The sequence below is a fragment of the Daucus carota genome, chromosome 8 (assembly GCF_001625215.2).
Source record: "Daucus carota subsp. sativus chromosome 8, DH1 v3.0, whole genome shotgun sequence".
NCBI classification, from domain to species: Eukaryota; Viridiplantae; Streptophyta; class Magnoliopsida; order Apiales; family Apiaceae; genus Daucus; species Daucus carota.
Window position 1 is genome coordinate 4,697,471 of NC_030388.2, and position 12,789 is coordinate 4,710,259.

The 12,789-nt window shown below is 35.7% G+C and overlaps 1 protein-coding gene across 9 annotated transcripts; it reads right to left on the reverse strand.

Moving 5' to 3' along the window:
- Positions 1–752: 752 nt before the first annotated feature.
- LOC108199541 (uncharacterized) lies at positions 753–9,926 on the reverse strand. Of its 9 annotated transcripts, none has more exons than XM_064082712.1 (9): positions 6,251–9,926; positions 3,715–3,787; positions 3,421–3,467; positions 3,019–3,130; positions 2,205–2,359; positions 1,493–1,606; positions 1,274–1,325; positions 1,033–1,160; positions 753–892 (listed from the first exon to the last, which is right to left on the reverse strand). In XM_064082712.1, the coding sequence occupies exons 1-2, from the start codon at positions 9,800–9,802 to the stop codon at positions 3,785–3,787; spliced, it is 3,555 nt and encodes a 1,184-aa protein (XP_063938782.1). In that variant the 5' UTR covers positions 9,803–9,926; the 3' UTR covers positions 753–892; positions 1,033–1,160; positions 1,274–1,325; positions 1,493–1,606; positions 2,205–2,359; positions 3,019–3,130; positions 3,421–3,467; positions 3,715–3,784. The 9 variants fall into 9 exon arrangements, with proteins under 9 accessions (XP_063938782.1, XP_063938780.1, XP_063938781.1 ...); XM_064082710.1 differs by having other exon boundaries at positions 1,033–1,183; XM_064082711.1 differs by having other exon boundaries at positions 1,274–1,353.
- Between the last annotated feature and the right edge of the window lie 2,863 nt (positions 9,927–12,789).

Below are 12,789 nucleotides of genomic sequence, written 5' to 3' on the forward strand. Positions count from 1 at the left end.
CGGGCCTAGTATGAATCACTTATTTTTATAAGTAGACACAAACAAGTTCGATAGAATAAACGTTATACGAAATGAGAGAGAATGTATATTACACAAACATAACGCTCAACAAAAGACGTTCAAGGCACGAGCATGAAAGTGCCCTTAACTAAATTAACATGAGTCTGAACTGTTAACATAATAAGCATCATAATGATATCTACTACATATTCAGTTACGAAGCACCTCAATAAAGAAAAGAAGAAAGCTGATTCAAGTGATATATGCAGTAGACGAGTCTATCTATCTCATGAAATAAGAATAAGTGGAAAGAAACTCTGAAGATCAATAGATCATCAGGCCATACAGTCCAATTCTTTTCAGGTAACTTGAGCCTTCTGGCACGTGTATTGAAAGATAGGTTCCTTAACCTGTCACCCAAAAAATAAAAAATTAAGTCTCTTCAAAAGAGTCATTTAAGACTATTTTTGTTCTAGAAATCAGGTTGATTGGTTATTACCGTAACAAAAAACAATAATATGCGATTTAATTGTAACATTCCCATTCTGCAACTAAAGCTCTTATCTCGAGGCCTAAGGGCAGATACATATAATTAAGATAAGGGGGATATACATGCACAAATTTGAAATCATAAAATTATACTTTTTGTGTGTGTATATATGGAGTATTAATCTTATGACATTGGATCTCTTTAATGGCTGGTGACAATTAACTAAATATAAAAACACAGCCATGGTTGGAAGCTTACAAGTTACAACGCTTGCTTTTCTAGACTGATTGCTCTGAGATGCCGACTTGCTACACATGATTGCATCAAATTCACTGCAATTGTCACGGTTTCCATTATTTCTGCCAATTTCCATTACTTGTGCAAAACTCTCTCTAGAAGCTCCTGGATGCATGATTAAAAAAAGTCAGATCATAGAATTTTGAGTCATAGAACATAGAAAATCAGAAAGCAAAACATCTTTGACTTGGTAAATTTAAGGCAGTTGACTTGGTAAATTTAAGGCAGTTGTTGACCAGACAAACCTGAGCTCTACTTGTGGGGGTTCCATGCTCTTTCATCTTTACAACAGTATGGTCACTCCCGACGGATCCATTCTGATAAGCATCAGACTTGCCTATCACGTGAGTTAGATCTGATACAATGGAGCGAACTCCACCACAAGTAGACAAGTCCCTTTGTTTGATTCCCAGTTATCATTATGCAGTTAAAGTATTGAATCTTTTTGTTTAAATCAGAGGATAAATTATTTGATCAATTACGTACCAACTGTCTGAGGTTCTGAGTGGTTCAACTTCCTTTGGGGCTCATCCAGCACCTATCGACATAATTTGCATAATAAAAATCTGTTTATAAGAAATTAAAGAAACTTGCATTATAATGTGCCTAAAGAACTTTAAACTTCCACCATCTCATTAAGGTTCAAGTTTTTCTTGACTTCATGCAATTTTTCTTCAGTTAAATCAGAATGTATCACACGCTTGCCTGCACTGAAAGCCTTCTATTTCTTTGAGCTTCAACAAACCCTTCTTTTTTCATCTTATCAATTAGCTTGCACAAAGTGGTCTGGTTGAATTCTCCTCCGAGCTTGTTGTGAAGCTTGGAAACAGTAATGTAGTCCATTAGAGGAGCATGATAAAGTGCCTGCAAGTGATTGTAAGAGAATTGAGCAATATATCGATTCTATAAGCTAGACGATATGTGACATCCCATTATGCTTATCATTATAAATTAACTCCACACAAATATTTGATAATACACATTTCTAGTCTTACAGGAAATCTAATACAAAAACATACGAGAGCTGCAATTATAAATTAGATTACATGTTCAAGCACACAATATAATAAAATTACAACACACAAGAGTCACATTATCGAGAACTTAAAATCGTCATATTAGTTCTAATAAACTACTACTGATATTTTAAATCACGTAAACCTGTGTCCCGTTCTAACGAGTTCTCATGCTAAAACGTTCTCAAATACTTCGCCACCTTAAAAAGGAATAAAGCAAGAGCAGATGTGCTAATTGGTACACGTAATTTACAACAGACAATCAACTTGTCCTTGCTAGGACATGAACCCCCGACCTTCCATAAAGAGAGTTGGGGTTTTACATGCTAGAGCAAGAGTGTATGCATAATTTTCTTTTTTTAGTTTTAAAGGAATTTTATAAAGGCAGTCTATAATTGTACCAGAGCTGTTTCAGTGGAGACAACCTTCTGTGATGTAACACCGCACTTATTTCCCACTAAAAGCTTATTTACACTCTCACTGGCATAACAATCAATTTCATTCAACCATTGCTTGGCATTGTTTAAGTTTCTTGATCTGTCACATAATACACTACCTGCCAGGGAAAACAAATTTGCAATTAGAATATGGATAATGACAGTATTTTACTTGAATTCGGGATCAAAATGATGCTATTAAAGCAAAGAAGAAATTATTTACAATGATTCATTGTGCTCCACGATAGTATTTGCTGGGGTCATTTGGCAAATGATTAATATATCTGAATAAATCAAATCAATAAGCAGTCTGAATGTTGTATCAATAATACTGTTTGTTAATTATTTATATTTAAATTATCTGAATGATATTTTTTCAACATACAATTTTATATATTTTACATAAAATTATAAAATAATAAATGTGTAAATAAAACTCTAAAATGACTAACTTACATTCTTTTTAGGATCTATACTATTTCATCTAGTCACATGATAATACTTATTTCATAAATTTTAAGGATTTTTAACAATATTTATAATTATTGTTTTATTTTCAAATCTTTTAAAAAAATTCCGATATTCATATTATATTATATTAAATAATATGCTATGTTTAAATCAATTTTGCTAATAATTATTACTAATTAACAAGTGTGAGAAGAATTAAACAAGATGACAGGCAATACGCTCACATGTACGCATGATTCGCTCAGACAGGATTTTGAAACTGGATGAGTCAGATGATTCTGATCCATTTGGTGCGATAAAAACTGACCTCAAATGAGCTTAATTAGATGACCGAGTCATAACCAGGTCATGCATCTCCATTCAGCTCAAAACAAATAGCCCATAATTGTCCTAAAACGTTCTTCTCCAGCAGCATCCCACTGCATGAGCATTAATTTCTTTTGTAAAAAGAATTAGGACTATGAGCAGAGACCATATACATATGTGACAGGCAACACAAAATTTCCAAAGGAAGAGGTGATAAGAATTTTTCAATGGAGATGTACTCCTTCTGTTCTAATGAAATAATCTTTAAAAAAAAATAACTCAGCAGCAACATTGTACTTGATATGAAAACCTAGATATTATACATGTCATTACGCAATAATTTAGACAAAAGGAATAAAGAACCTTGTGATATAAATAAATATAAAGTCGGCAATAATCTTACAATCTGAAACTTGATAGTTTGTTGTCCTGCTCCACTGCTCGAATTTTCTACGTAAGATAAATAGATAGGTTAGTAGTAATAATATCTACCAAATATTAAAATTAAATATCACCACAAAAGACAATAGTCGCTTGCAAAGTGTACACCGATGGTGCTAATGTAACTATGGAGATATGAATCATCCGAAGAAAAGATAATATCAAAACATGGAGATATTATGTCAACTTTGTCCATAAAATAAGTAGTTTACAGAATTTCCTATTGCTACAAGATAAACTGGGGGATTATACTTACAACAAGCCTCAAGAGGAGACGTGACGTTCCCACACCTGAATCTCCAATTAGCAAAAGCTTAAACAGGTAGTCACTGCAAAAGAGCATATAAACGGAAACATAACCACCTATGATTATATTATATTCTACACAAATATTATACTCCATAAATACTTAAACAATATCTAGAAAGTATGTAAACTTTTGCAAGTTCTCTAATCTGGGAAACTTGAATTGGCACAATATCGCACGCTGTCTTCTCTTTAATCCTCTCGAGTCGAGCAAGGGGAAGTTGAGGCAGGATGAAAACCGGTCTCTAGACCACACCTACATGGACTTTAAATTGACTTCTGATCGTGACTTTTGTTTACTTTACCTGGTTCCTAACGCTGCCCATGAGTACTTCGGTCTTTCAGTTTTGGAAGCAAAGATCAAGTTCTTTTTTTTCTTTTCTGGGTAGGCATCTTCCTTTTTTACCCCTTCTAGTATAGCTTGAGCTCGTACAAAGCGCTCAAGAGTTACAAGGATGAATGCAAATAGCAAGGCTCTTTGCAGCGTGAAGAGAGACTGGCTGCCCTAAGTTAAGTGCTTCCTTATTCATTAATGATCTTGATTTCGTTCTGGCGCTCAGAAATAATATTCCAGAAATCCTTTCTAATCCTATTTTTTAAGAGGGCACTTATGTATCAACATTGATACTTTTATTCATTTCATATTGATGACGATGTTTGAGTTCTATTATTAAATGTGCCAAAAGCTGCGTTTATTGTTTAGGTGAGTTAATGTCTAGATATGAAAAAGCAGCAGATTATAGAATAATTGTTGACTGCTTGCGCACTGGATGTTTTCAAATGCAACTGAAACATGTTGAAATGCTTTAATCAAATATATGCATGAAAAAGTAACAAGAAACTAAGAAAGTGCGTGTGAAGTCAAGAATATGCAGTCCTGTTTATTAATCAATAAGCGCAATGTAAAAAAGTATGCTTGTTACAATTGCTTAAGTTTCTAAAACCTTCTGACGACCACATAGAAAAAAAAATTAATTATATATCCTACAATAAATTTCAGCTATGCACAAATTCTATTAGAGCTAAAATCAAACAGTTTGAGTGCTCGAAAATGGATAAAAGTTAAGGAATCAAGAACAAATCATAATAAGATAAAAAGATCACTTGACTATGCGTCTCAATCATCACCATCATACCTTAAGCCCTCGCCCAAAGACAAGAGGTTTGTTGATACACCGAGCGCGCCTCCAATCGAACACAATGAAATTGGTGGATTTAGAATGAATTTGAAGCCAAACTGGAGCCAAAACGAAAATGGGGTGCGGATTCAGAATGAATTGATGGCTGTTCTGTGTGCACTCACTTTGGTGCTTCAGTGTGGGTGGAAGAGGGAAGTAGTCGAGCTTACGATAAAAAATGACAGAGATGATCGCTGCTTCTAAAAGCCAAGGTGAAGAATCAGGCTCGATTCAGGTTCGGAAGGATAAAATCACGGTTGAAAAGGGGTAGACCGTAGGTTTGGAGGGGTGAATATGTCTTTTCATTATGAATAAATTTGCTCCGGTAAAAGACGTGTTCTCATATAATAGATATAGCAGATACTCACTGAAGCAGCTATACTGTATTCTTCAACCAGGGGTTCTTTTGTCTGATGAATTTGTAATGGATCATGGGTTGAAAGGGAAACATTAAGGCTCATGAAGAGGCAAAACTAAAGAAGGGACACTAAAGAGATAAAGATGTAATAAATGGTCATTTGTCTTTTCATCAGCCCTTTATATTTCACAGGTTTAAAAGAAATTTTTTAATTATTAAAGTGTGAAAATCTGGGAAATGAGAGAAGTTGAAAGGAAGGACTCTGAAGCATGCCATGTCACCCTTTGATGAACCTCTTTTATATATATATATATATATATATATATATATATATATATATATATATTGATTGATGTATATGATATGTATGTTGGAAAACAAAAGCATCCTATGTACCAAATATTCATATTTTGTTTATACTAAAATGTACAAAGCTCAAGGATCCCTTCAAGTTCAAGTGTCAAAGTCTTTAAACTTAACTGAGAAATGAGAGATATATAATACAGGGTTACAGCTCTCTGCTTACACAACATTTAACCCAACAGCATTTTGTTTTAAAACTAGCATATTTATGTGCGAGTGGAAATATATAAATGCAAATGCAACCATCTAAATAGTGCAACCAAAATTTTAATTATAGAGAAACTAGCTTGGCCAAGGGGGAAGATGACTAGATCCCCATATATACAGTATATATCCATCGAAAAACTTTGCAAGTAGTGATTCACCAGACTATGGAATTAAAAATAATCAATCAAGCCATGAAAACTAATTTATCATATTTTTCTAAGGTCAATAAAAGGTAAATTAGGTTTCCTTCACATAATACCCAATGGCGTGCTGATAAAAGTGAGCCCAGCAGTACAAAGGACAGGAGGAATATGCACCTCACAAAATTCAGGCTCAGGGCCAGTAAAAAATCCCAAGAAAAATGCCTAGCACACACTGACCTGAGCACCTCCAGGCTTTGATATCCTTCTCCTCTTGTAGTATATAATTTCAGCTTTACCACGGTTCATATCTTTTTTACAGTCAGTTCCACCCTCGAAGGAGTTCTTGAGAAATATCTCGCTTTGACAAGGTATAATTGCACCAGTATCACTTCCACTACCTCCAGCAAAATTCGTAGATTTTTGGGCTAAAGCTTGTTCTGGTTGTAGCATTAAACTACTAATGCTCCCTTCTAGACCAATATCAACATTCCTATTTGCATCACTACAATGTTGTAAAGCACTTCCGGGTGGACTTGATTCTATGCGGGCCTCCTTCAAGAATTTCTGACACATGGTAGTGCCCTGGAATTCTAGGAATGTATAATTCATTAGTTTCAATTTATCAGACTGCAGCATCTTAGAAAACCCAAATGAAGATATCCATGTATTAAGTACACTAGAAGCAGCAGGCAAAACCAACCGCTCTACTCCAACTTCAGTGAGCACCTTTTCAAGCTCATTCATCAAAATGCGACACATTCCTTGTCTTCGATATACAAAACGAGTAGCGACAAGAGGCATTTCTGCCACTTTATCTCCATAAATTCTTACAGCTGCCACAGTAATAAGTTCATCATTTTTCTGCAAAAGCACCGTATAGAACCCAGAAAAGTTTAAGCGTTTCAGCTCTGACCATCTGCTAAATATAATATCTTCCACAAGATCACTTTTAGTCTGAGGATCCTTCATGGGCTCAAAACATTCGTGCATGACACCAAGAGCAACATTGAGTTTGCAATAATTATCCACGGAATCTGCAATATTGGATGGATCATGACCACATTCATCAGATTCCACGTACTTCAGTAATGTCCACGTTAAATCTGTCCCAACTAAAACTGGCTTACCCAGACGTCTTTCCAGTTCTGATTGAATATTTTTACATTTTTCATTGCAAAAGCAAAATCCTTTAGGATGACTAGTTGGCACAGACTCTTTCATTTGTTGGCAACTTGCATGATATGGAAGCTTACACTGGTGGCAACTGAATACACTATCTTCTTCTGAGACTTCAGTGTTACCATTGTTTATGCCCAAGCCACAGATTTTGCAGCAACATAATGGACAGTACCAGTTACCACCTGGAATGTCCTTCAATCCGAGGCAACATTCATGAAATGCAGACGGACATCCATCGCAACAAATTAAATCACCCCAAGTGTGACAAATTGAGCATAAATCATCATCCTTGTTCCGATTCTTCTTTTTATACTTCACTGCTTTAGCGGTGCTGCCAGCAATGTTATTCTGTCTCAGTTCCAACTGGTACTCATGCAGAGACTTTTCGGGCTGAGTCTTGCTGGCTAGCAACCACAAATTGGCTGAAGGTTGACAGCAAGCACCTATAGCATGAACTTCAAAGTTACTTACAGAGAAGGTTTCTTTGCAGCAAGAGCACCTGATCCCATCACGAGTCATAGTACCTTCTGCCAGTTTCTCACCATCTTTTCTGTATTCGACATTCTGCCTCTTACAAATCACATTGTTTTCTATTAGCCAAGACAAAACAGTTCGAGGATTTCTGGGATAGGAAGATGGTACCACCATCACACGAGCTCTTTTTCTTGAGCCAGACACACGGCCTTTAACAAAACTATTCGACCCACCCCTAGTTTGAACTTCCATTATATTCTTTTTCTTCTTTAAAGACTTTGCTGACCGGGATTGAGAGCCAGGATAAAGAACACTACTCTTTCTTTTCTTTATGTGTTTCGCCTGATACTCCTTAGTTTCTATAGCAGAACCTGCACCCTCCCCAACCAACTGTGCTTCAGCTAGCTTTGCCACATTTCGTTTTTCATCTAGAAAGGCCTTGCAAGCTGATTGAAGTGAAACATACAACTTTCCACATGGTGAACTGTACCTGAGATCTTTTGACCGCATATTGTTTTCGTGAGTGTAAAATAACTTCCACCCAACAGCAGAAAGGTGTTTCTTTGCTTTCAGTTGCATATTCCTAAGTTTATTATCATCTCTGGGGTAGACATTTTCCTTGATGTTACTAAAATAATAATTGATAACAGCTTGAGGACAGTACTCAGGTTCAATCATACCACAATCATAATCAGGACAATCTTTTATTTGTTCATTATACTGCTCATATAATGGAGTTACAACTGTGGTAGCAGCTGCATCAGACAACCTATTTTGTTCATCTTGACGAAAAAGAGAAACTTTTGCAGAATCGGATTTTTTTAAATGCTCACAAACTTTAACAAGGGAACCAAAATACTCCTTACTTCCATTAGGTGGAACATAACGCCATCGCGGAATACCTTTTTCCCGAATATATTCAGCTTTCCAGCCCAAAAATACGAGGTGTCTCCGTAGTTTCAACTTTACTACATGACGATCTTGCCTCGTGTTGGAAACTTCAGAATATTCTTCAACTGCATCAGCACAATACTCAGGAACAATGTCACCAGAAACCCAGACACGGTGCTTATTTGTCTTGGACACTTTACAACTACTATTGCAGGAGTCGTTCATCGCTAACTTATCATCCATATCAGTAGGTACAATTGCTGTTTTTTGAGGACTCGCACACGGCGCTTCATCTTGAAACCTGGGCTCCACTGAGCTAGATAACGGTAACGCATCCAATCTACCAGTATCCACAACGGCTACCACTCCATCCCCACTAATCTCATCATAACCCTTACTCTTCAGAGAAGCATACAAAGCAGGTCCATTAAGTTCCAAAAACCGAAAGCTTTCCTCCAACCCCTTCCGCTCCGAGCCTTCCACCGTCTCGAAAAACTCCCGCATCGTAATCCTAAGATTATCCATCACCACCTCAAACAACACCGCCCTCCACACATCCCTCCTCCCACAAGTCCACTCCTTCACATTCTCTTCAAACCCTTTCTTCCCCCTCACATCATACCAAACCTGCTTCACCGAAACCAGCAACGGCCAACACTCCCTCTCAAACTCCTCCACCAATTCAAGAAACACCCAATTCCCCCTCACCCTCCAAACCCCACTATACTCATCCCAATCCTCAGTCACCCTCACCTCCGTGCCCCCCTCCACCCTCATCGCATCCCCCATATCCGGAAAAAACACATTCCGCTCCCCGCTCCCCTTACACCGATCAAACACCACCCCTTCCCACCATGCATCCTTATAATACACATCCACACACTCCCCATACCTCAATCCCCTCACATCCACCTCACCGGCTTCCCGAAACGGCCTAATCGCCCCCCGATAATCCATCCCCAACCCACCATCACTCCCCCCAACCCCATCAATAAAACCCGAAACTTTCACAGTGTCAATCATCTTATCACACGAATCATAATCCACAACATCACCACCATTCTCAACAACATTATCGTAATGATCAGATAAGATATGATGGTATTGAACTAATCGAAAACCCTTATCAGAAGAAATCACATTACCCGAATGCCAAGAACCAAGAAACCCATCTTCAGTGCTTCGAACCTCGACTTTTTCATCAATCAAAAGCTTCCGACGTCGTCTAGACTCCCTAATCCTCATCTTTTTACTCTGCCAAATTATGGGAATGAAGGTTTATAGGGTTTTTGTTTGGAGAGAGAGAGGGGGAGAGAGATGAGCCAGAGAGACGAGAGAGATTTATAATATTGCTAAACATATAGTCATGATTTAATTTAATAATTAATAATGATTTGATTTGGATTTGATTTGGATTTAGAATAGAATAAGATTAAACCAAAATTATATATTTGCTATATTTTAGTATTTTACATATATTTGATATTTGATTTGTTTTGACAGTAATTACACTTTTTTCCCGATAAATGATACATACCTTTTTTAATAACTATGCAAGCCAAATTAACCTTCTGAAAAAATTTAGAATGATTAAATTTTCTTATGTAAAATATCTAGGTTATAAATTAGAATTTTATAATTTAAAGTGATTGTATTTGTTCAAATATATAATATTTACCGTATAAAATAATAAATTTATATTACATTAATTCTCTTTAGATAAATAAAATGAAAAAATAACTACTATGTATTATCTAATTGTTTAAATAATATAATTTATAATATTTATTGATTAAAAAGAGTAGTATTTACTAGAGAAAAAACAAAAAGAAGTTAGACGTTGTGGAAAAAAAACTAGTTTTCAGTTTTATGTCTTTCTAACTTATGCTCTAAGTGCTTTTACTTCTCCATACAAACATGTTAACTAGAGTACAAACAATTTTTTTTTTTTACAAGATAGATGTCAGAATATATTTTATTTATATATATGATTTTACTTTAGTATTTAATTATATTTTTTATTTATTTGAGTAATTATTTAGTAAATTTTAATATATTATTGTAGATGCAAGGAATTTCTAAAGTTGGAAGGAATTGAAGAAATAAAGTATAGTTGAATTTCTTGGTAGTTACAACAAATGCCTTTGCAAGGGTAATTTGGCCACCAAGTTGCCTTGTAACTGAATTAGGATTAACCATTTCATAACCACTACTTGATCATTCGTTTATCAATTTTGTTGCTAGGTCTGTATTTCTTCTCTTGTAAAATTATTTGAAAGCTTAAATATCAAAAAGAGATAAACATTTCTTGATTAGTCCATATTTTTGCAAATTTAAGTGCCTATTTTTTGTTTAGTTTCGTAGTATTAATCGCTTATTTATTTTATTTCAGGAAATTGTAGATAAATAAAGAAAGAAGAGAAAATGCAAGAAAAAGAAGAAAAGGGAAAAGAAAAGAAGAAAATCAAAAAGAGTTGGCAAGTAAGGGGGCACATGGAGGGTTATGATCTACCCAACACATATGGCACATGGATGGACAAGATTCAGCCACCCTACCCCTAAACCCTAAATCTTTAGCTATAAATCCCCCATCTCTTTACTTGTAATGATCATCTTTTTAACCTAGTCTTTTCCTAGTTGGTAGGTAGTATAGTGCTAGATCTTCTTTTGTTCTATCAATTTCATACCATATTTGTAAACACTTTTATTTTTAATGCGAATCTTCTTTAAGCTTAATCTTGTATTGTCTTAAATTTCTTGCTCCAAGTGAAATGTTGCTTCTTAGTACCACCATATGCTTAATTGCTTTTTGGGAAAAAAAGAAGTCATTGAGCTTGTGATTAGTGTAGATCTCTTAATTTTTAGTTTTAATTTTTAAGAAGTAATTAAAACTCTAGCACAAAAGATTATTTGTGTGGGGGTTTATTATTTCCGATGACAAAAACTATAATATAGTAATGTTAATCTGCATTCTCTTTTAGTTTATTTAATCGACTTAAACCCACCGTTCTTTAATCCAAAAACTTAGTTTATTACACCTCTGTTTTGTTTTATAAACAAACAACAGAACAACCCCAAACCCCTGCTTCTTGTTTCGTGTTACACCCATTGCTCTGTTTTGTTGGGTTTAGTACCGACTCATCTGTACTCGTTTTGCCAGAGTTTGTTGCTCTGTTTTGATTTTGCTGCGACTTTCGGTTCTTGAGATTTATTATTGCTGCGTTTTGTTATGTTTTGAGTCAAGTTACTTCCCTGGGTTTTGTTGTGAGTTATGCCTGCGAGTTGTTGACTGAGTTTGGTTCCGAGTCTGCCATGGCCGAGTTGCCTCCGAGTTCTGTCCTGTTTGTTGAATAGGTAGTCGAATCTGTTGATACTGTTGTGTAGTTAAGTTTTTGTTTTAGCTGAGTCGCGAGGCTGATTTCTTCGAGTCAGCATCTGGGTTGGTTCGTCGAGTTTGTTTGCTTATTGTGTCTTTCTGTATTTCATTTTTTGTGCCGAGTTTAGGAGTCAGTTTGTAGTTGGGTTCTGATTGCTGCGATTTGTAGTTTCCATTCTGAGTTGTTGCTGCGTTTAGTTTGTTCCGAGGCTGTTCTTTTAGTCATAGAAATCGAGTCCTGAGTTCTGTTTTAGTTGAGTGTTAGTCGAGTTTACTGAGTTTTGAGTGTTTGAATGCTTCTTCCGTTTTTGTCGAGTTGTGTTGAGTTTATGGCTGAGTTGCTGCTTTGTTGATTCGATTGTAGCTCTGTTTTTGTTTCGTTTCCGAGTCTAGTTCATGAGCCTGTATGCTGAGTTTTCATCGCTGTGATCTCACCTGCTCTGTTTTAAGTTTTGTCGACCTCGTTTGACCTGTTTTGTTCCTTAGTTTAGTTTTGTAGTTTGATTTTTCCGAGTCATTAGCCTGGGTCTAGTACGAGTTCTGCTGCATTTTTTTTAATCAAAGCTGCGTCTATAGTTTAGTCCACTGTCTTGTTAGTCCTTTTGCCATGGTTTGTTAGTTTAATCTTATTTTACCGAGTCAATTTGTTTCTTTTTGGCACGAGTCATTTTGGTTTCTTGTTTTTGGTTTCGTGTTAATCAAAATAGCAGTACAAAGTGGGTTTGTTTAGTCGAGTAGCTACTTTGGTTTTTGTTTTTATTATTTTCATTTCATTTTATTTTTTTTACTTTTCCTCCTCCTTTCGACAATACGTTTTTCTAATTTAACAAAAAAAATGATGAAATTTTGTTAGTGT

Bases quoted from the DNA above. Each gene is read 5' to 3' on its own strand.
- LOC108199541 (XM_064082712.1), bottom strand. From the start codon at position 9,802: ATGAGGATTAGGGAGTCTAGACGACGTCGGAAGCTTTTGATTGATGAA.